Here is a 24250-nt window from a genome sequence, read left to right on the forward strand (position 1 = left end):
CCTCATATACAGCCAACACGCTGAGCTCTTCTGGCCTCTCCACTTCGGCTCAGCTTTTCAATCTGTGCGTCTGTGATATGTACAATACAAACAGTTATGAGCGACTGACTGGATGAGCACCATTAAGCTTTCCTCACTTGTGACCTAAACCAGACTGGAACTAAGATCGACTGAACCCCACAAAGGAAAATACTGCATGCATCCCAACTCATACAGAGCAGAAGCATAACTCTTCCTCCTCCCACTTTTTTTCCTGCCAAGAGCGATTTGCCTGCACTCATTAATAAGGAGACACATTGAACATTACTAATCGGAAACTGCCCTTTTAAGAATAATTTATCTGTGACTGGCTGAAAAGAGGTGCCCTTCAGCATTCCTCTCGACTGATGTCAGCAAAGGTCTCATCCAAGGCCAGTGAGATGATGTAAAAAGATTTTCCCAAACAAAGAAATGGCTGAGATCTGGAGACAAAACCACTCTCAGGAGTTTGGAAAAAAAAGTTTTATTTTAAAATTTTTCTTGAGCATGAACTGTGCAGAAGAGGCCGACGCTGAAATCCAGATCCATGCACATGAAGAACTGCTTGCAAGGCAGAGGCTGTTCTCCACAGTGGCAGAGCAGAGCTAGCTGGAGGAACCTGAGCCCAGGTGGGCCTTATCAGGGTGTACTGAGCATGCATCAGACACTGCCTTGTCATTGGCTGTGCAGATGGAACCTGCTGGTTAGCATGTGTCACACAGACCCATAGAGGACATGGTTCTTCTGCAGCTCAAGCTACAGATGCTTTTGCTTTCAGTTCTGGAAGTGCTGGTTCAATCCCTGGTATTGGCCAAGATGATGGCTCTCATACAAGCAGCTTCCTAAGCTTTGTTCTTTTGAGTGTATGTGATGGGTAGAGACAGGGCCAAGTCATCGGGAGCTGGAGTTCTGGGCTGGTGGGTTCAGTCCATTAAAGAGATGGCTTTGGGCTGTAAAGTTTGGGTAGGGTTTTGAACTTCCCCAAAGTTTGGGTGTGTTTGGATTTAATGGTTTGGGCCCGTGCCAGAGTGCTGATATGCAGACACGGCCTTTTCCTTTGACTTTCTGGTCCTGACAGGGTTGAGCGCCCTCCCAGGAAACATTTTTCTGAGTCTTTTAACTATGGCAGAGCAAAACAGTTGTAGCCCTAAGGCAGCCATGTCACAACTAGCTATATTCTCCTCTCTGCCAGCCAGTAAGTACTTGCAGCTCCAGTTATGTTTTCCTCTAGCTTTGACCTACTCTGTGTGTGTGTGTGTGTGAGAGAGAGAGATTATAAAATTACATCATTTTATAAATGGAAAGAGAAATAATCGAATATCTCAGAGCAGAAGTTGGGGCAGTTTAGGGATGAGTGGTATCTAGGATCAGGCTTCCCTTAAGGCTGTTTAAGCTTAAATCTGACTCTTATCCTCTCAGCCTTGAAATTGGGGGCCCTTGTTTTTTTTAATGGAGGTGAAGTGAATGAAGGAGCTGAATGGCATCTACTTAAGGGCCTGAGTGAGGAGGAGTCTGGGGTTGAGGCTCTGAACAACATAGCTGAGTGAGAGCCAAACCCCATGAAGTGATGTGACACAGTTGGACAAACTGGGTTGCACTTTGAGGGCACAGGAGAAGTGGCTAATTCTGTAAGCCCCAGGTCAGCTCTCCCTGCTGCCTGCATACTCTAGCAGAAGGGTATCCTAGAGGCAGAGAGCTCTTCTAGTGGAGGGTGGGTGAGACACCCTGCTGCAGATGAGGTCACCACACCAGAGTCTGCCATGCTGGAGGCTGTGCCGTTTGGCACGCTCTGCCAGGGCTGGTCCAGATGGGTTTGCGTGTTTCCTTGAACTGTCTAGGCAGTCTGCTCTGGAGGCTAAAAATAAACTAAAGCAGAATGTTCCCAGCAGAGCCTTTAGAGCAAAAATATTTGTCTCTTGCACTGGCTTGTTGGGAAGAGCAGATGAGACGAGGTGTCCACCCACTCTGTTTATTTGAAAACCATGTAAATGAGACTTAAATAAGCCTTGATGATAACTGCAATAGTGCATGGAGGGGGAGGAGTCAGGCAGGACACCTGGGAAATAGACTTTGCTGACAAAAAGGGCATGGGTGGGGTCAAAGATGGAGCAGGGGCCACAGATGGTTGTGGCCTGCTGACTGGCTACCTGCAGGGATGGGATGAGCTGCCTTGCTTAAGAAGAGGAAGGTCTCAGGAGTGGGAGGAAGACACATCTGTGAAATGTGTGTGGGGGGTTCTGTTTGGGACAATCTCTCTTAGAGCTGGGCGGGGAGGGAGGGAAGCTTTGGTGGGCAGGAGGTATGAAGTATATCTGGATTCAGGCCTGCTTCTACGTCTTTGTGTTGTATTCCAGAGCCAGCTGCCCTTGCAACGCTTCCTGGACCAGCAGCACAGCTGGATGGCAGGAGCTACTCCCCAACAGTGTGTTCCCATTTGTGTGTACCACTGTCTGGGTGTGCTACATGGGCATGTCTGTCTGTCTGTGGGAGTGTGGCTCTGGCTGGGTGTGTGTCTAGAGCGCTGGGGGGTGTATGGCCTAAATTATTGCATGGAGTCACTGTTCCGGGGCCCGAATAGTATACATGGGCCTTTGGTCCACGAATGAACCCTTTCTAGTAGTCATTAAATAAATAACTCTAATGCTGGAACCAAACTTCTGTGCGGCATCAGCTGGAGTCTCCTCTCTCGCTGCAGTACAGAAATGAAGCCACCTTCCCTGCAGCAGAATAAGCTGCCAAAGGACCAGTCTACACTGAGGCCAGTCTTAGACGGGCTTTGTAGTGCCAGTGCAAAAGTTTCAGTCCCTTACTGTGCCACGTTTGATCTGTTCTTGCCATCCTCTGTTCTGGGGATGGCTGCCAGCAGTAGGGGCGGCTGCTTTGCTGCCTTGGGGGAGCATCTTTTGGTCTGTAAGGCAGGGCTGGATTAGGAAGCCTCGTGGGAAGCTCTGGCAGTGGGCTGGATACCTGTGTCTTCAGGAGCTGTGAAGCAATAACTTGCCAGGGTGTGAAGGAAAACCCTTTTCACTGTGCTGTAACCTTGTGCTCATCTCTGTGCAGAGGAATGCCAGGGTGGGTTCATTTTCAAGTGCATGTGTGTATGTTCTTGTGTACATGTGCCCATCAGGGTGCACGTCACTAGGCACGCGTGGCTTTGTGCACGTGACATTGGGCGTGTCTGCATGGGAGTGCAGGTATGTTGTGCACATGAAGGTGAATATCCATGTGCTCATAGCTGCATGAATGCTGGTACGTGTGGGCGCACGCATGTTCTTGTGCACATGGGTGTGTGTGTCCTGGAGGACGCTGCCTAGTGCAATGCTGGCTGTGCACGTAAAGATATGCTGGACTGTGTGCCCTCTAGTGATGTCTTTGTGCTCTCACTAGTTGTTTGGCTTGTCCTGAAAGTCCCGGTTTTAAAGTCGTTATCGAAGGAGATGGAGCCATCACAGCAGCTCCTTGCGGCACATGGCCAGAAGGTCTCACTGGGAGGAGGGTCTTTGCTCTGTGCCTCCGACTAGACGGGCAGTGACGGTGTCTTGTCCAGCAGGAGCAGCTTGGGCTGAGCCGAGATCCACAGGTCCTCTTCACCCTTCTTCTTCTTCTTCCTCTTTTTGTTCCTCTCTGCTGGGACCTGCCCGTTGCTGCTGCTGCCATTGCCGCTGCCTTTGCCCTGCCGTCTACAGAAGCAGCAGTGACAGCAGAGGACGAGGAGGACGAGGAGGACGAGGAAGGGCAGCCCCAACAGCACGACCAGGCAGACAGTGTTGAAGATGCCCTCCTGGTGCTTGGTGTGAATGAGATTCCAGAGTGAGTCGAAGAAGGAGCTGACCCGCTCCATGGCAGTTGGCTGGCTGGACACCCGTTCTCCCCACCTGCGGCTGGTGAAGTCCCCTTGCTGGGGGTTCAGCCCTGAGGGAAGGCAAATGGAACCCAGCAGCAGCTCTGGTCAGTGCCTGTGAAGACAGAGGAAACAACAGGAAATCAGGAGGCTGCCCTGAAATCCACGTTTGATCAACAAAGCTTGAATGCTCCCCATGGGGCCTGCCAGCCCGGTGAGCACTCAGCCAGCTTCAGAGATGAGTTTGCAGCTCCCAAAAGGGCAGTGGTTCGCGATGCTTGGTCTGTGGGCTGAATCACGCAGACCTTCCGCCCAGCAATGCTGAGGAGCCTCCAGCAAACCTGCTATGGTCTAGGTTCCCAAAGAATTCCCCACTGGCTGCAGCAACAGTGTAAACCCAATACTGTAGCTGTCTTCCTAAAACTACTAAGTTCCCCGAAGGGCTTGAGTTCTGAGGGGGCTGGCTTACACTGCCTAGGCTATTCTTCTGCTGAACGACAGGACTTTGGGAGAGTAAGCCCATGGATCCCCTCCTCCTGACTGAAGACTGAAAGTGCTTCTTGCAACATATTCCCATACCCCTTCTGGATCAGGCTGAATGGAACCAGAGTCAGGCATCAAACTCCTGCCTCTGGCATGGCAGCATAGGGTCTGAGCTGCAGGTGGACGTATTGCTTTGAATATAACAAGCACTAGAGACATTATGTTTGTATACGGGAATTCCCAGAATTTGGGGAGTGTTTGGGTCTGGGCTTTTGTTATGGGCTCAGCTCTAATAAGAATTAATAAGAATATCTAATAAATTCAAACTACTTTGAACAACGTTTTTCATCCAGTTTTCCTTGTCACAGAGCTCCGTGCTTCTGCGTTCCCCTGGAGACCAGAGGCAGTGAAATACATGAGAGAGGCTGATCTCATGAGGTTTCCCTCCTGGAGAGGATAAGATAGTTATCCAAATGTGTGAATGCTTTATCTGGACCGACTCTTGAGACCTTTTGAGGCTTGCTCATTCCTACCTTGACTACTGGGCTGTACGTCTATGTGGGTCACTGCCCCCTAAGAAAATGTGTCCGCGGCTGGAAAAACAAACTGAAATGGTGGAATGATGGTAGACAATGCAGATGGGGAGGGACACTTTCAAACTGATTCTTCACTTGCTTTTACAATGATCTCTTGCAAAGGAAATTTAGCGCAGGGTGCCAGTTCTATTCTATTCAGGTTCCTACGCTGCCCTCAACATGGTAGTGTCTGAGCATCTTCCAGTCACGCATTATGTGACATGACTCATGTTTGTTGTGTGTGGGTCATTCTCTTTCTCCTCCTTTCGCCAACAGAGAACTGTGTGTGTGTGGTGCAGTGTTTGTTTGGGTAGGGTTTTTTTAAGTGCATGCAGCTCTGCATTGAGGTGGGAGAAGGCAGGTCGAGGAAGTGTGCCTTGCACTTGGGGTAGACGTTGGTGAGGCTTTAGCTGGGAGTCTCTAGTCTTTCCACGACAGCTGCTTCTGGTGAGCTTCGAGTACAGCCTACACCGTGCACTTGGCAGTTCACCTCTGGGCTGAGACTGTGATGGTGGCTTCTGTAATGAGGACCAGAAAGTGGGCTGACCCCTCCAGCATACAGACTACCACACAGGATTCGTCTGCGCTGCAGTCGAAGGTGTGATTGCAGGTTGGGTAGAAAGGTGGCTAAACCAGCAGTGTAGAAGTGGTAGCACAGGCTAGCAATGTAAGTACACACCCAGGGTTCCAGCGGGCTTGCACAACATCTATACTGCTATTTTTTAGCCATTCTAGCATGGGTAAACCTAGCAAGGGTTTGCCTCCCTGAGCTGCAATCACCGCTCGGATTGCAGTGTACACACACCTACAGCATTTAGATAGTAACATTGCTCAGCCTGTGCAGACCAGCGCTAGATTTCAACTTGTGACTCTGAAGTTAAAGGCTCTGTAGCCCACTGCTCATCCCCCGAGCCAGCCACTCCCTGCAGCCCTCAGTTTTATTTTTTAACTGAATGTTTCTCGCAGTCGAGGTTTTTTGTACAGTGGATAATGGTTCTCCCTCCCACAAGTTTCAACAAAAGTTGACGTAACAATGGCATTTCCCTAGCTGTGCATGTAACCAGCAGAGCACTGCATTCCTGGCAGCAGCCCAGACCACTTTTCCTTCTTGTCAGTTGCTGAATTGCTCCTGCCTCTCCTAGTCCAACTCTTACCTTTAGTCGTTACCCTCATGTTTCATATGGGCGATGGCAAGTTGTCAATGAATCCACAAGGCCTGCTTTCAGGTGATTCCACAGGGGTTGTGTCTTCACTCTGATTAGTCCCTGAGGACCCAGCAGTTAAGCTGGACTAACTTTTTTGGGGGGTGAATTTACTATTCACTGAAAAATGCATTTTCTGGGGAACCGAAATGCTTAACAAATTTGAGTTGAATTAAGCGAATAGCTTTGGCTGGAAAAACACCTGAATTTTTTTTTTGGGGAAAATGTTAACACACTTAGTTTCAACTTTTTTTTTTTAAATGAAGCGTTTCAACATTTTGTTCTGAAAATGTCAGTTTGAATCAACATTTGAATAGTTTCATTTGATCCAAAAAAAATGTTGGTTTTTTGTTTTGGTGAGAGAAACCAAAAAAATTCAATTTCGGTTCAAAACTAACCGAACTTTTGTGTGTGGATTCCTGGTTTGGCCACCAACCAAAAAATCATCTATTTCAGGGGCTCTCAACATTTCCAGACTACGGTATACCTTCCTGGAGTCTGATTTGTCTTGCCTACCCCCAAGTTACACCTCATTTAAAAACTACTTGCTGACAAAATCAGACATAAAAATAGAAAAAAGTGTCACAGCACATTGTTACTGAAAAGTTGCTGACTTTCTCATTTTTACCATATAATTATAAAATATATCAAATGGGATATAACTATTGTACTTACATTTCAGTGTATAGCATATAGAGCAGTACAAACAAGTCATTGTATGAAATTTTACTTTGTACAGACTTCACTATGGATTTTTATGTAGCTTGTTGTAAAACTAGGCAATATCTAGATGAGTTGATGTACCCCCTGGAAGACCAATGTGTACCCCCATGGGGACATAGACCAGTGGTTGTCAATCAAGGGTACATTTGCTTAGAGCGTGTGTGTGTGTGTGGGGGGGAGGTAAATATGGTCCCATTCCCCCAATGTGCCTAGGGAATTGTGGGGTTTATTTTATTTTTTATTACCCCTTGTCCCACTGCTAGTTTAGTGCTGTCCTACTTGGTCTAACTTGGCAAGTAGCCAGCTCTACGGAAGGCTGCTCAGACTAGAGCTGACAGACAGTAGCTGGGCTCCTGGTGGGCTTGGATGGGATACAAAGTCTTTAATCACCAGGTCACTGGTTCAGGTCTAGATTGGTGGTGACTGAACATTGCTACTGACAGATGCCTGTATGGCTGTCTGAGGGAGAGTAGTAACATCTACCCAGCCACGGTGGTTAGGTGTCTGGGTCACAGCCCCTATAACTGGCTGTGGTGGGCAGGCTCAGCAGAGAGGTCAAGAGATGAGCTGTAGACTCAATTCTTTTCCCAATTCAAAGTGAGCCCAGCAGGTCATGGCCTGAGGTGCATGTGGCCTGTTCTAACACCCACTGAAATCAGTGGGAGTCTTTCTATGGACCACAGTGGGCATTGGAGTGTGTCTGGAGGTAGGTAAGTAGATGGGAGAAGCATGCCCTTGTGGCTACATTAACAGAGGACCTCAGTCTCCAGGAATATCAGAGAGGAATCTTTCAGCCAGAGCTCAAGTCACTTAACGAAGAGTGGCAGAAAATGCGGTGGGATGAGTGCGTCTCTTTGACCCAGGGCAGAGTTTGACAGATGATGTAGCCACTGTGACTCATCTAGCAATTGTTGCAAGAAGTGGGTGGGGCTGTGGAGGAGGAAGAGCAGCATTTTTGTGGCCTCTTGTAAGGTTTCCTTCCCTGGGGGAGAGGGCAAGGTTCTGCTGACCTGCAGGTTCCCTCAGGAAAGCTTACCTTTTCCTGGGGCAAGGTCAGAGGGCTGGCTCCACTTCTTGGGTTCACACTCAGCCTGCCCAGAGACCTAACAAAGCCCTTTTAGGGGCTGTATAAGGTAATGCCCTTATGGCAGTGTTTCTCAAACTGGGGGTCCTGACCCAAAAGGGGATCACAAGACTATTGTGGAAGTGGGGGGAGGTGCAAGAGCAGCATCTGGTGGCAAGGCACCCAGCTCCAGTGGCAGCACTGCTACCAGCAGCAGTGCAAAAGTAAGAGTAGTATGGTATGGGAGAGGGTTGTCACAGCTTGAAATATTTTTTTTTTTTAAAGAGGGTCCCAGCAAAAAAAAGTTTGAGAACCCCTGCCCTATGGGTTTGAGCTGTCTGAGCAGGCGGTGCCTCGGGAGGCGCTGATTCCCCACAGAGCTGACCAGGTTAAGGATGATGCTGGGATTGTGGTCCGATAGCTGCTAGGAGAACTGGCAAGTGACTTACAGGCTAATAACTCGAAACTCATGCTTACTGAGTGTTTTCCACTCAAGGATTACAAGGTGCTTTGAGATCTCTGGCTGAAGAGCTGCTATATGAGCTAAGTATTGTTATTTATTAAAGGGCTTGGCCTGCATTAACAACTCAAGTCCCACAGCCTCTCTGGGAGGTAGGGTGAGTATTGGAACTCCTGTTTTACAGAAAGAGGAAACTGAGGCAGAGAGGGGAAGGTCCATATCTTTCAAGCATGGATGTCTTAAACACACCCACACCTAACTTCAGAGGCTTCAGTGGGGGTTGTACTTGTTCTCCTCCTCTGACAATCAGACCTCTCTCACACACACTGTGTGGCAGAGACAGAATCCGGTTATCTGACTCCACTTGTGTTCTACAACTACTAAACTATGGGAGATGTCTGCTGCGGTGTGTTCATTTTGGGGATCACCAGGGACTCTAGTTTATTAAAGGACCCATGCTTGTACTGCTATTGTCCCGTTGTGGGCAGCATTTATTGCTGTCTTACCCTTTCTGTATCTCTCACAAGCAAACATACTCAAGGTTTTACCCTTTTGCTTCTGTCTGCGGTGCTGGCTAGTACATCTGGCCAGTGGGCCAGTACATCTGGTTAGTGGATGGATGCTGCTACTTGCCTAGGGCTCTGGATTTGCAGTCTCATCCTCTGTTTTAACGAACAGCAAACCTGGTCTCTTTTTCTAAACAGTAACTCAACATCTATGTTCTCCATTCATAGTCTTTCACTGACCTGCCTGGCCACAGGGAGGATGTGACACCCTTGCAGAAGGTGTTAATCTGCCAAAGAGCATCTTTGTCTGCTTAAAATTGGGCTGTTCACTACAGCTTGGGCCATGTGTGCACCCTGGCCAGTCCTTTGCTACCCTCCGCCTGCAGTGACATCCTACTCTCCACCGAGTCAGACCTGCCATTTTGCACTACTGCAGCAGCACGGTGCGTTGCGTGGCCTGAAAGCGAATGAAGACGTCTGCCATTAGAAATTCTGCCCCGGGACATTAAACATTGTCTGGAATCCAGATCCATGATGCATCCCTGGCCATGTCTCTTGTGCTGAATCACAGAACACCAAGAGAGAAATTCTCAAGGGCTCAGCACCCACTGAGGAAGCTAGATTTTTCAAAAGAGCTCAGCTCTTATTTAAACACCAAAACACGGGACAGATTTTTCCAAAGTGCTCAGCACTTAGCTGCTCCCACTGGGACACTTACAGCTGGATTTTCTAAACACTGCAGCACTACAGCTGCATGGGAAATGGTTTTGATTTTTTTAACAATGAAAACAACAGTTTATGATGAAAACAAACTTTTTATTCTTTTAATCTAAAATTTTCTCCTTTTTTTTTTTTGGGTGGTAGTTGGTTTGTTTGTTTTTTTTTTTTTTAAATCCATTTTCAGCAGCCAAAACAGAAAAATGCCAAAAACAAAAACTTTTTGAAGAGCCTTTTTTTTTTTTTTTTTAAATGACAATTTTGGCTGACATATTCAGGTTCTGGTTTCTGAAAACAGAAATATTTTTGGAGTTTGGTTGCCAAAAAACTGAAACAGTTTTAGTATTTCAACAACATCCCCTACCTTTATTTAATCAGAAATAGACAATTCTGGCAAACATTTTTGCTTTGAAAAAACACAAATTTTTTTTATTAAAAATAACTTTGTGTTATGTTTTGTGTCAAAAAATTCTGAATGAAAAATTGCAGCCAGCTCTACTCAGCACCCAGTGGACAACCAGGCTGCTCTTCTGACAATATGTCCCACTCAAACAGTGTAACTCCTAAGGCCCTAAAGAGGAAAGGAAGCATCCACCTGGAACAGTTGGTTATAATTTATATCCATAGCAGGCTAGCGTCTGTGATGGGCATTAATTCTTCTGCGTAGTGTCCCTTGATTCTGGCCTCCTCATGACCCATGTCAACCTAGGCAAACTACCCTCTTTAACTGCATGCACATACAAACACAAATGCTCTGTGATGCTTTGGCCCTGGCTGAATATCATTACATTGAATCCTGGCCCCAAGCCCCATGTCACTGTTCTGGTGCAGAGTTGGCTCTCTGAGGTGGCGCCCTCTGCCTGTGTATTTCACAGGCAGTAGCAGCAGGAGAACCCATGCCATGACAGAAAACAACATGGGTGGAAGGGCGTTTGCATTCTCCTGACCCTACTTGCTTGCATTTTGAGTGGTCCCTGAGAGCAGGTGCATTATGTGATGCCAACCCAAACCCGATCTGCATGCGGTGAACACATCATAACTTTGCTAAGCACATTCATGTTTGAACCACAGGGCTTTATTTGCACATGACTCTGCAATGCCTCGATGTGGCTGGAGTCAGAAGCAGAAAGGCCAAAAAACTAGGGGGGAGAGATTTTTGGGGAGAATGATCTGGTGGCACAGGCCTGGCAGCCAGGAGATCTGGGTTCTGTCCCTACCTCTGCCACTGAGTGCTCTGTGACCTTAGGCAAGTCACTTGCTCTGTGCTTCAGTTTCCCCACCTGTAACATGGGGGGATAGTGCTACTTCTCTAACCCACAAGGGGATCATGAGGTTTAATTCATTAATGTTTTAAGACGGGCTACACTGAAAACTCCCTCTCTCTCTTTAGGCTCTATAGAGCATGAGGCCACCTGACCTGGTGCCACGCCTTGGCACACAGAAAGCTATTATTGCCTCCAGGAGCAAGTGCATCACTGCCTTGCACAATGTGATTGGCTGGCTTAGCGATGTCACTTCTGGAAGCATTCAGGAGCAGCATTTCCCAAATCAACAGGTGACCCCATGTACCCTAGCCAAGCAGACCAAGTGTCTGTGGGCACCTGTGACTAGGTGGACTGACTAGCTAACAAATACACAAATAGCCTTCATTTGTCCACAGACAATGACCTTAGCCCCTTGTCACAGTGGGGCTGGATCCTTTATGCTGCAAGCCGTGGTGTATAGAGTGTGGACAGCATCACGGCACATCAACTAGGGGTTAAACAGCATGCAGTGGGTAGAGCAGGATTTGAAAAAAAAGAAGGCAAACCAGGCTGGTGTCCAACTACTCCCCCGGTTTCCAGCCTCGAGAGTTGCCAAGTACAGTGACTACAGCCTCCTTAGCAACAGTCAGACAGATTACACCATCACAGCCACCACTCCTCCTCCTTCCTGCATTCCAGCCAGGAGGAGCTTTTACTGTGACGCGATCCTGCCGAGGGCAGCCTTTGGGACAAACTTGTCATGCCTGATGTCTGCATCCTACTGTGGGACCCTCCCATCTGGAGGGAAGTGTCACCACCTGGCAATGCAGGGTGGTGGTAAAGTGGAGCTGCCTCAGCCCCAAAGAGCTTGGGGGAGGGTTTCCTTCCAGCACCAATACAGAGTGTCACAACTGGAATGGCTGGCAAGGCTGAGAGGAGCTAAATGCCTGTATCCGTCCATGTGTCCCCGCAGGGCATGCAATGTCCCCATTTACCTTCCAATGCCTATGGGTTACTGGCAAAAGCCAGCTGGATCGCACCAGGGCAACCCCAGTTACTAAGTTCTGTAGAGGGGACCAATCTGGCCAAAACCTGCATACTGCATGCCTCCCCACACATGTGGGGCCTGGTGTGTGCGTGTGCCATACAGACCGGCACACGTATGTACACAGCACACTCCATCACAGTCCACACCTCACCTGAGGTAAGAAGGAAACTATAGAGGAAAACTACCATATATGGGGTGCTGAGGAAGGGAGGGCAAAAATTCTAGCCTGGAATTTCCCTATGGCAGTTACAAATGAAGCTGCCTTCTGTCGGTTTGCTCACTTGGAACTGGGTGAAGATCCCCCCCACAAGATTTCTGTGCTACTAGGGATGGACTGTGGGAGTAGCCCCTGGTGATGGAAAAAACAGATCTGGATTTATGTACCTGTCTGGCATAGACCCAAGGTACATTTGTGGATTCTGGTGCACCCTTTAAAGGCCTAACTGTAGGAGTGCACCTGAGAACCATTGCATCAGGGTGAAGGCCTAAATGGCTGGAGCTGGATTTAATTAAGTGGGCCAAAATCTAGAGGAAGAGACTGTGATGAACGGGGACTGTTCTTAATGTTTCCTCTGAATACTGTGTGGGTACCTCAGCTTTTGGCTGACACGCTGTCTCCTGGCAACTAATGGCCCAGGTCCTTCCCCCCTGCAAGGGGATGCTAAAGGTGTGGGAGAACAAACAGGTCATGTGACCTCCTGGCCTGGGAAAGGAACTCCGCAGAGAAGAAGGGGCTGGAGGGGGTTTGAGTTTGGAGCTGGCTGGGGACAGGAAGTGAGGGCAGACGCGGTTGTCTGGCTCGCTGGGCCCCAGAATGGACCTGGCTGAGGGATCCTGTTCTCTGTACCTACAAGCTCTGTTTTAGACTGTGTTCCTGTCATCTAATAAACCTCTGCTTTACTGGCTGGCTAAGAGTCACGTCTGACTGCGAAGTGGGTGCGCGTGCAGGACCCTGTGGCTTCCCCAGGACCCCGCCTGGGCAGACTTGCTGTGGGAAGCGCACAGAGGAGCATATGCTGAATGCTCCAAGGTCAGACCCAGGAAGGTGAAGCCATGTGAGCTTCTTGCCCTGAAGACAGTCTGCTCCAAGGGAGAGGAGGCTCCCCAAAGTCCTGACTGGCTTTGTGGGGCGCAGTTCCAGAGCATCACCTGGGGACTCCGTGACAGAGACTGCCTCGGTATTGTGAATGTACGGGGCCCAACGCAATGGGGCTGTGATCTCAGTTGGGACCTTTAGGGTTACTGTAATGGAAACAACTAATAACATTAATAAGCTACAATAGGGAATGAACACTTGCAGTAAAATGTTGCTTCAGTCAAGTTTGGTGACTCTCTCCTTGATTATTGTTATTTAAAGTCTTTTTTATTTAAATAGGAAAACAAATGAATGACATACCTAGCTCATATATAGAGCTTTTCATCAGTGGATCTCAAAGTGCTTCAGAAAAGAGTTGTATTAACATCCCCATTTTATAGATAGGCAAACTGAGGCAAGGAAAAGTGACATGACTTGTCCAAGGTCACCCAGCACACCAGTGGGTGAGATGGGAATAGAACCCTTGTCTCAGACCAGTGCCCTATCTATTAGACAACAGTGTCTCACTGGAGTGTCTAGATTCCCACCCTCCTGCACAGGGGCATCATGGGAGTAAATGTGAGAGCCTCTTGTTTAAAATATTAGAATACCAACACTCATCCCTCCCCCCAGCCACCCACTCCCTGAGCCTCCTGTAAATAAGGTAATTTTTAGAACTGATTGTATTTCTCTATTGACTTTATCCTTGTGGAACTGTAAAAAAACAGTAATCAATCTGCAAAACAAACAAACAGAATATCATGTTTTTGTCTGGATATTCTGTATGTGAAGCTGTATTGCCATTTACCCAGAAACAGGAAGTCAGACTCACATAACACTCTACTCCATAAGAAAAGTAATTGTAGACAAAACAGGATGTATGTTTTAATTCCTGCATTGAGACACTTTATATTTACTGTCTTGGAAGTTTTAAGGGGTTTGGAATTTTCTTTTTCAAATTATGATTACTTGGTTATAGTAAAGCAGAGCTGTTTAAAATGTTGTCATGGCTGTCTTTTCCCTTTAAAACATAGCTGAATGTGACTCTTAATGTGTGTGTAAAGTGTCTAGCCCAAGCGGACCCTAATTTCTTGCCACAAGAACTGAGTAAGGGGCAGGGTGCAGCTGTGCTGCCTGAGGAGCAGGCCACAATCCAGACTGTGGTTCTCGTTCTCCTCCTTACTCAAAGGGGAAGTAACATGCATCAGCCCTGGATCTGGTGAGGTATAAATCACTTCCCCCCTCCGTGCTGGCTCAGTTGTGCTGGTGATGCATTGTGGGAGGTGGAGCCTGCAGAAGTTCTCTCCCCACACAGCTACTAGGAACACAGGTACTTGGCCCAGGGAAGTAGGGGGCTCTTTACACACCCATAAGGCCTTGTTGTCAGGGTCCTGATCTGATCCTCCGTTAAGCCTGACACCCAAATGACTTTAAATGATTATTTAGAGCTCCTGTTGCGTTTTGCTCTGTAGATGAAGATTGTTAGTGCAATAATTGGGGGGGTTCATTTGAAATATTTTTGGCATTCCTGGCTATGAAATTTCAGTTTAGAGCTGGCACTGCTCAGATTAGTCACAAACAGCCTTGTCAGTAAGGCTGCTGAAGGGTGCGCCTCACTAGTCTTCACCCCCGTGCAGCCAGAAGGGGTTTGTTGCACAGATCCCCACCTATGTACCTTTCAAACCAGCAGGGAAGTTTTAATGTAACTGACTTTCCTCTGATGCTCCAGGCCCACGTCTGGAGGAGCAGGGGGTGCTGAAGTTGGGAATGAAGAGCTGTGTCTTGAGTGCTCAGGGCTGGAATAGGAGGGGGAGCTACAGACTGATTCATTTGGATAGTCAGAGTTTTTTTGGGAGGATGTCAGAACTGATTAGACCTGAAGATGGTACAAGCAGGTACTGTGCAAATGCAATCAGAGCCCTGATTTCAGGAGAGCCACTTAGTTCACTTGTAAAGCAGTTATGGAAGAGAGAAATGAGTGCATTATAATGACCCTTTCACAGCACTAGGCATGGAGTAGGAATGAGTCAGAGAAAAGTTTGTTGTAACTTGGCCTTGAAGAATTTGCTGCAATGAGAGCTTTAGGCACCTACTTGATGTATCAATAGGATATGTTTGTGTTTTTTGTGTCTCATCTATAAATTGTCAAACTTAGTTGTCTAAATTACGTTCCTAAATAAAGGATGTGACTTGATTTTCAAAGGTTCTGGACACTCATTGCTGACATTAACTTTAACAGGAGCTGCAGGTGCTCTGCACCCGGGGGGGGAGTCACTTATTTAGGTACTTCAGTGTGGATTTAAGCATCTAATTTTAGAGATCTTCATTTGACAACTTGGACCTACAAACCCCAAATAATTAGCATTGATTCTATGTAAAGGTTGCAAGGTCAAGCACTAAAAGTGTCAGGAAATTTAAAATTATAAAAGTTGTTCCGGCAACATGAGTTGGCCACATCCTGTATATTTTGTAGTAAACATATATTTTAAAAAAGAAGTTTGAGGTTTACACTGAACAAGAGGGAAAAGACTGGAAAGCACTACATCTGTATAATGTGGCCAAGTTAACAGGACTGCAGCAACCTCAAGCCCCAGTCCTACAAATTGATCCATGAAGACATGCTCTAATGTCTCATTTCACCAGGACTCCTTGAAGGCTCGTCTGGATTCCTTTGCAGAACTGGGGCTTTAGCTTGTGGAATATGGTGACTTTTGAGTGCTTATTCTTACAAAGCTGACGCTTTGTATATTTAATATCCTAGAGGTGGGTGGCTGTTCTTAAGGGAGTGGAATGGGAAAAAAATAGAAAACTTAAAATCTGGAGGGTAATGGCTTGAGCAATTCCCTGCCCTGCACTGGAACAATTCACCAAGTGTCATCATGGATTTTTCTCCATCACTGACAATTTTTAAATCAAGATGGGCTGTTTTTCTAAAAGCTCTGCTCTAGAAATAATTGGTGGTGGGGGAGGAGTTCACTAGCCTGTGCTATGCAGGAGGCGAGTCTAGATATTCACAATGGTCTCTTCTGGCCTTGGAATCTGAGACTCTATGAAATATATACATATAAGATCCTGTCTACATTTAAGATAAATTTTGCCCTGGTGTAACTGCATGGATGTAGTTAGCACCACTGCAAACCCATAATGGAGATGTAGGGGGATGCACTGCCCCAAAGTGGGACTTATTATGTACTTTAATTGGGTAATTTATCAAAAAGCTACACTACATATCCCACTTTGTGCCAGAACAACCTGCCTGCATTTGGAGTTTGCACCAGCGTAAGGGCTTTTCTGCTCAGAGACTTAGTGCATGGCAAGCCGGGGTGTAAATCTACAGTGGACTTGCTTGTTGTGCATTGACCGGGTGGACCCCACTACTGTGTATTAAAAGGTCAAAGTGCACTAGCAGATTGCATGTGGTCAGTTAGTAAGGAGTGGGCTAGAGCGCTGTAGATTTACACCCTGGCTTGCCGCATACAAAGTCTCTGTATCAACAAGTCCAGATCAATGCACTTGCACTGACGCATGTTTTCTTAACGCAGACAAGGTCTAATTTAGGGGTTAACCTCTATTGCCCCGCCCTGCACCATTACACTGGTGCAAAGTGCTAGCATTCTTATCTGGCGGTGTTCCCCCCCTTCTCCTTTGCACAGGTCTAAATGACTAAACATGGTACATGGCTCTGCTGACTTCACCAGAACAACTTGTGTAACACCCACACCTTCTGGGTATGTTCTGTCCCATCTAGTGGCACCGAGACCACTTAAGAGAGAGATGAAATGAGTCTGCTTTATAGCTTGTTGGTTTTTAGCTCATGCTGTAGAGGCTCATGCACTAAACTCCAGAGGTCCCTGGTTCGATCCTGCCTGCCAACAACTGGAGTCTGTCGATGTTACACTTGCAAGTTCTTTGATTGGACCAACACGGACTTAACTTGCCACACCTATGTACTGGGGCTATTTTTCAGCGCATACCTGCAGCCTTAAGGAAATGTTTCATTGCTCATGGTCAGTGCAAGTTTCACATTCAGTGGGTTTTCTTGTAACATTACCTAAGAGAGCCTGGCTAGGGTGTTTTTGAAATGGTGACTAGTATGTTCCCTTCGCCCTTCCAGAGCTCACAAACAGCTCAAGAGATTTTGATCAATCTTCCCTCCCCTGCCTCCCGGAAAAAATCAGACAAGCCAAGCATAAATAATTTTTTTCCCGGAGGTGAATAATTTGGAAGTTATGAATGTTTAAAAACACAAGGTTAAGAGTGAAACTATTTTGAAAATTTAACCATAGAAGCATGCACAGGCCCAGACATATAATCTGTGGATGTAGATACTGATAGTGCAATAAAATTAAAGAACGATCAGTTTGACCCTTTTTATAATAATTTCAAACAAAATGATACTGTTTCTATCTGACTTTGTATGCTCGTAATGTTATTAATGAACTTTGTCCAAAACAGCTTCTAAAATGAGATTTAGTAGATGGTCTATCCTTCACAATATGCTATAAAATACCATTCCCTAGTGTATCTATCTAGTATCTATTGTTCATGGCCTGGAGGCTCCAATCCAGCAGAGATTCACCTGCATGGAGCTTATTGCAGGAGTGGGGCCCTAATAAGCATTGATGAATCTATTTGATACCAGCTGATCTCTGTATAGGAATCATCCCTTCCCACAGTCTGTTAGAGCTTTTCTGGTGACTTGAATAGGTTCCATGTACACCTCTATCTCAATATAACACTGTCCTTCGGAGCCAAAAAATCTTACCACGTTATAGGTGAAACCGTGTTATATTGAACTTGCTTTGATCCACCGGAGTGTGCAGCCCTGCACCTCCGGAGCATCACTTTACCGCGTTATATCCAAATTTGTGTTATATCGGGTGACGTTATATCGAGGTAGCAGTGTATTTACACAGGCTATATTTAATTGATGGCTCTCATGAGCTCTGGCTAGATCTATGCAAAACTCATAATCGACCTGGCATGACTCCTCTGCTTACATTTTTCTTTCTGATGATCTGAAACTTGGGTGGGTTTGCTGTAAGTTTTACCAAAGCTTGCAAGCCCTTTGGGAGGACTCCTCTGGGTTACTTGAAGGTTTGAGGTGGTAGCCCTGTGAATCTTGGAGGCTTTAGCTGAATATTGCTTGGAGCTATGGGGCATCAATCCTTACTGAGAATTGTCTGTGTGAAACTGACAATAAAAGTTCTAATAAGAGATTGGCTAGAATCAGCAGTCTTGGGATCTGCACTCGCCAGCCACCCCTCCGCCCCCGCAACATTGGAGCTAAAATTTATGGCTCAGCCCCTCTCTAGATCTTGCGACTCCCTGTGAACTGAAACCCTCATGCTCAGCAAAGCTCTTGTTCTGACCCATGTTCCAGTACTCTGGGGGAAAAGGCAGATTTTCATCAACAAAACTCTAAAGCACTGAAGTGTGTTTAGACACTCAGACTGGCTGAAGGCTGGGCAGCCCTGCTCCTGCTATTCCCACCTCTCGAGTCTCTCTCCAGCCTCCTTTTGGGAGCCTGAGGTGCCCTGCCTCTGCTTGATGAATACCCTGGCTTAGAGATGGCTGCACTTCTCCCGTGCACCAAGCTACTCCCAGATCAGCCCCAGAGGCCTTGTCAATACAATGTTTTGTATCTGTTCTGCAGCACTGCTGCTAGCCATAAATGCAAGCACCAGTGCACCCTGGGCTTGGGCACATCCAGCATTGTCACAAAACTCTGCCCTGAACACCAGTGCTGCAAACTGGGAATGAAATTTTGTTGAGCAGGGGGACAGAATGGAAGTGAAACATCCCCATTCTCTTCCCCTTGGGCAGGGCCTACACACTTTTGCCTTCACAGTGTGACCAGTCTCCATCATTCCAGGAAGCACAGAATCATAGAACTGGAACGGACCTTGAGAGGTCATCTAGTTCAGTCCCCTGCACTCATGGCAGGACTAAGTATTATCTAGACCATCCCTAACAGGTGTTTGTCTAACCTGCTCTTAAAAATCTCCAAGGACGACGGAGATTCCACAACCTCCCTTGGCAATTTATTGCAGTGCTTAACCATCCTGACAGGAAGTTTTTCCTAATGTCCAACCTAAACCTCCCTTGCTGAAATTTAAGCCCATTGCTTCTTGTCCTAGCCTCAGAGGTTAAGGAGAACAATTTACCTCCTACCTCCTCGTAAACAACCTTTTAGGTACTTAAAAACTGTTATCATGTGTGTCCGTCCCCCAGTCGTCTCTTTTCCAGACTAAACAAACCTATTTTTTTCAGTCTTCCTTTACAGGTCATGTATTCTAGGCCTTTAAATCACTTTTGTTGCCTCTTCTCTGGATTTTCTCCAGTTTGTCCACATCTTTCCTGAAATGTGGCTCCCAGAACTGGACACAATACTCCAGCTGAGGCCTAATCAGCACAGAGTAAAGTGGAAGAATTACTACTTGTATCTTGCTTACAACAGTGGCTCTCAATCTTTCCAGGCTATTGTACCCTTTTCAGGAGTCTGACTTGTCTTGCCTACCCAAGTTTCACCTCACTTAAACTACTTGTTTACAAAATCAGACCTAAAAATAGAAAAAAGTGTCACAGCACACTATTACTGAAAAATTGCTTACTTTCTCATTTTTACAGTATAATTATAAAATAAATCATTTGGAATATAAATATTATACTTATGTTTCAGTGTATAGTATATAGCTCAAACAAGTCATTGTATGAAATTTTAGTTTGTACTGACTTTGGTAGTGCTTTTTATGTAGCCTATTGTAAAATTAGGCAAATATCTAGATGAGTTAATGTAGCTCCTGGGCTGGTTGAGAACCCCTGGTTTACAATACTCATGCTGATACATCCCAGAATGTATGTTGTGTTGTGTTTTTTTTTTTTTCTTTTTGGTAGCAGTGTTACACTGTTGACTCATATTTTGCTTGTGATCCACTATGACCGCCGAATCCCTTTCCACAGTACTCCTCCCCAGGCAGTCATTTCCCATTTTGGATATGTGCAACAGATTGTTCCTTCCTAGGTGGAGTACTTTGCATTTGTCCTTATTGAAGTTCATCCTATTTACTTCCGGCCATTTCTCCAGTTTGTCCAGATCATTTTGAATTTTAATCCTATCCTCCAATGCACTTGCAACCTCTCCCAGCTTCGTATCGTCCGTAAACTTTATAAGTGTACTCTCTGAGTCTATGCCACTATCTAAATGACTGATGAAGATATTGAACAGAACTGGACAAAGAACTGATCCCTCTGGCACCCCACGCGATATGCCCTTCCAGCTTGACTGTGAACCACTGATAGCTACTCTCTGTTTTCCAAACAGTTACGCACTCAGCTCATAGTAGCTCCATCTAGGTTGTGTTCCCCTAGTTTGTTTTAGAAGAAGATCATGCAAGACAGTATCAAAAGCCTTACTAAAGTCAAGATACACGTTAAAAGAAGCTGAGTATGAGTTGAGTCTTGAACTGGGATCCCTGAATGATAGCAGGCTGGCCTCCTTTAGGTAGGCTAGGCCAGATAGGGCCTCTGACTGGCACAGACAATGCAGAAGAATGTTTGTAACAACTGTGGGTCAAAGATTCCCTGTACACCAGGCTCAGCTCCCAGCAAAGGCATCTGAGCTCTGGGAGAGATGCCCCTCGCCGCTTAAAACTCAAGGAATTTAATTTAGAAAGAAATTCTACTTCACAGCTCATGTCAGTTTCCACACCCCTCTGAGCTCCAGCTGCTGGAATGGGAGAAGGGCCCAGGCAGATATGGGGGACACAGGGTCTCTCCTGTTGGAATTAGGAGACCTTTTGGCCAGCTCACAGAGGGGAGAGGATGTGTCCCCTTACGTCTGAACTGCTCATAGTGGAGACAGCCCCAGGGCAATACCAAGTCAGGGACCCTGGAGCTGTTCATTATAAACAAGGGCAACTGTGCTAAAAGGTTCAGCATGTGCCATTTTAACAATGAAGCTAACCAACTCCCACCCATCCCAGTACAGTGCTGAGGAATGGCAGCTCCCACTTTTTGAATCTGCTGTGCATGGCTGTTTCCAAGCTCACAGCCAAATAACAGTGGAGAATCCAGAGCAGCAGCATCTTATTATTATTATTTACTTGGAAACCAGTAGTAGCCAGAGGCCCTAACCGAGCTCTGGGCCCCATTACACAGTCCCTGGCCCAAAGATTTTATAGTGGAATAGACCAGACCAGCAAATGGGGTGGTGAAACTGAGGACGGAGCAGGGAAGTAATGTGCCCAAGGTCACCTGCCAAGGCCAGTGGCAGATCCAGCTGTTCTGCCTCTCAATCCAGTGCCCTATGGGCTGGACCACAGTGCTGACAGCTGGCTGCTGCATAGGTTCAGTGCTGTTTACCGACCTGAGGGTGGGGGCGCTCAGGCTGCATGCTGCGTTCCGGCGCTCGGGACCTCAGGGAAACCCCTGAGCGCCGCTGCCGTGCCTCAGTTTCCCTTTAGCTAAAGGAGGACAATGCTTTAGCTAGTTCCCGGCGATGGCCGCCCAGCCCCGGGAGCGTGCCTTGGCTAAAAGGAGTCCCAGGCTGCCCGCTCCGTCAGCCCCCGGGCTGCGAGCGCAGGGCGCGGGGACCGAGCGCTCCCACGGGGAGTCGCTTCCCGGGAGCACCCCGCGGCTGCGTCCACACGCCCCGGCACGGCCGCCAGCAGCTTACCTGCAGCTCCCCGAGGCGCCGCCGCTGCCGCCTCCTGAGAAGTTTCGCAGCAGCCAGAGGAAGTGGTGAGCTGACGGTTCTGCTGCCAGCGGCCTCCCAGCGCTCCGCCCCTTGCCCTGCCCGCCCTCCGCGCGGTACCTGGGGCTGCTGCCGGCTCAGGCCGGCCCCCGGGGCTCCCCGTGGCAGGGCTCAGGCCCTGGCCCTGCCTGTTTGAGCTTTCCCGCTCAGCTCTGATTTAGTTGGGAATTGGGCCTCCTTTGAGCAGGGGCTTGGACTAGATGACCTCCTGAAAGTCCCTTCCAACCCTGAGATTCTCTGAGTCTCTGCTCTGGCTGGCTCCCTCTCCCCCCGCGGCAGCGTGAGGCTCCCCCAGCCCTTCTGACCCACGGGGCCCAAACCACTGGGGGACACCTGTCCTCTGGCCACGTTCGCCGCCTGCACGCCCACGCCAAGGGACAAACTGTACAGGCCCTGGGCCACGAGCGACCTGTCTGCACATCCTGCAGGAAGAGACACCTGGGACCAGCCGCACAAAGCCACGTAAGAAAACCCACCACCTCCCACAGACGCACCCCACAACACGTAGGCACGTGCTATCTCACAAGGCAACAGGTACATCCTAGCCACAGGCACACATGCTACCAGGAAGAGAGACACCCAAGCCGCAGGTACACAGAGCCACACACACAAGCTATACACTGTGTGTATAGCACCCAGAGCCATGTGCTATACACACAGGCATACAGAACACACACATGCTATAAGCAGAGAGACACTACTGCACACAGATCCATGCGCTGTACACACAGCATACACAACACACATACACAGACATGCTATCCATAGACACATGCTACAGGCAGAGAGAGAGACCAGTGCGCACACATACAGATACCCCCTCACAAAGATATATACACACCCCAAGATACACCTCTCCCCCGATATAATGTGACCCGATATAACACGAATTCGGATATAACACGGTAAAGCAGTGCTCCGGGGGGCGGGGCTGTGCACTCCAGTGGATCAAAGCAAGTTCGCTATAACATGGTTTCACCTATAACACAGTAAGATCTTTTGGCTCCCGAGGACAGCGCTACATTGGGGTAAAGGTGTATGTGGAGAGAGATCTGGTAGCTGCTTCCCTGAGTAAGGTACTGTATCATTAACAGAACAAGCTGGGTAACACACTGTAGGGGGCGAAGGAATCAGATCGCTGATAGGGAAGAATGGGACTGACGTGTGTGTGTGTGGTCAACCTTATCAGCTGGCTCAGGGATATTACGCAAGCATTTCAAACCACATGGCAGAGAGACCTGGGTGGTTCAGGCCTTCTTTGCCTACTCTCAATGCATCTGAGCTCAAACTGTCCAGCAATGAGAGTGGCTGTGCATTAGGAAATTTGGCAGCAGATACAAATGGCTCCCACCCAGCTCTGGCTCTTGAGAGTGGTGCGAGTTTGAAAGAGAGGAGGAACACTGGTCAGAAGGCCAAGGTGGCTGGAAAGTACGCCAGAGGTCATATTTTTCAGTCTGGCCTTTATAAAGACTATGTTTTTGCACTTGCAATATTGTGGGTACAAATAAACACACGTGGAATTTTGTCCCACAGTTTAAGAGCTTTAAATCCAACAGGTACCTGGTTTGTGGGCGCAGTTGGGGCTGAGGATGACATGAACTGTGGCTGCAAGTCATTGCTGGTGCAGACTTGCACTGACAATTATTTACATCTAGAGTTTGCAGTTCCTAATGTGAAGGCTGGTGTTTGAGAACCTGGCTTGAGACCTTTAATTTCTGCCTGCCCAAGCAGATGGATAACATAGAGCAGCCATTTAATAACAATGATCACCAGAGCTCACAAACTGAGCACCAGCAGAGGGACAGGAAGACAGTGATAGAATCCGTAGAATAATGTATCCCAGGGAGGATAACCACACATCTAGGTGAGAGACAGAGGACTCAGTCTTCATTCATTGAATCTGGTCATCACATGCCTGACCCAATCCACGTAGGCTTCTGGAAAGCTAAGGGCACATTATAGTGGGTGCTGCTGTCTCTGGTTGGAGGGAGTGCAGTGCCCTGTGAGCTGGCATGTGCATGTCTCAGTTGCTGACTCAGGGACATGATAACATGAACCAGCCTCAAGGGAGAGGAGAGAAACCATTACTGTAAAAGCAGTGTTGGTCCGCCTTCCAGTTGGAGAAACCAGTGGCTTGCCTCTGTGGATCACCTGGAATAAAAGTTTCTTACAGCTGGTTTGCAGAGGGTATGAATTGATTGTGATTGTGACTGAACGGTGTGATGCTAGCTCAGAGCCCATAAATGTATATTATTCTAGCGTGCACTCGTGCCACTCTTAAAATAGGTGCCAGATACTTGTGTCATAAGCGGAATGGATCATGCTGATGTCTATACTGCTGAGGAAGCTATGCAGTTATCAGTGAACTCTCTAAATGAAATTTAATAGCAGCTACTGGGTTGTGGATAGTAACCAGAACTTCAGGAGTGGCACATTGGAACGGACCTATGGTGCATCTTGGTGGTGCACTGCCTCTGACAGTGGCTGATTCCAGAGGCTCCCTCCTCCCACATAATGCGCCCAGTTTTTCAATCCTGCGC

At 47.5% G+C, this 24250-nt stretch overlaps 1 protein-coding gene across 1 annotated transcript; it reads right to left on the reverse strand.

The window, feature by feature from the left end:
• Window positions 1–618: 618 nt before the first annotated feature.
• On the reverse strand, window positions 619–21721 carry KIAA0040 (KIAA0040 ortholog). The gene is made up of 2 exons (XM_050963441.1): window positions 21633–21721; window positions 619–3974 (listed from the first exon to the last, which is right to left on the reverse strand). Exon 2 carries the CDS (start codon window positions 3857–3859, stop codon window positions 3536–3538), a length of 324 nt encoding a protein of 107 aa, XP_050819398.1. The 5' UTR covers window positions 3860–3974; window positions 21633–21721; the 3' UTR covers window positions 619–3535.
• Between the last annotated feature and the right edge of the window lie 2529 nt (window positions 21722–24250).

This window comes from Gopherus flavomarginatus, chromosome 7, assembly GCF_025201925.1.
Source record: "Gopherus flavomarginatus isolate rGopFla2 chromosome 7, rGopFla2.mat.asm, whole genome shotgun sequence".
Classification (NCBI taxonomy): domain Eukaryota; kingdom Metazoa; phylum Chordata; order Testudines; family Testudinidae; genus Gopherus; species Gopherus flavomarginatus.

Excerpts from the sequence above, each read along its gene's own strand:
- KIAA0040 (XM_050963441.1), bottom strand. The coding sequence starts at position 3,859 with ATGGAGCGGGTCAGCTCCTTCTTCGACTCACTCTGGAATCTCATTCAC.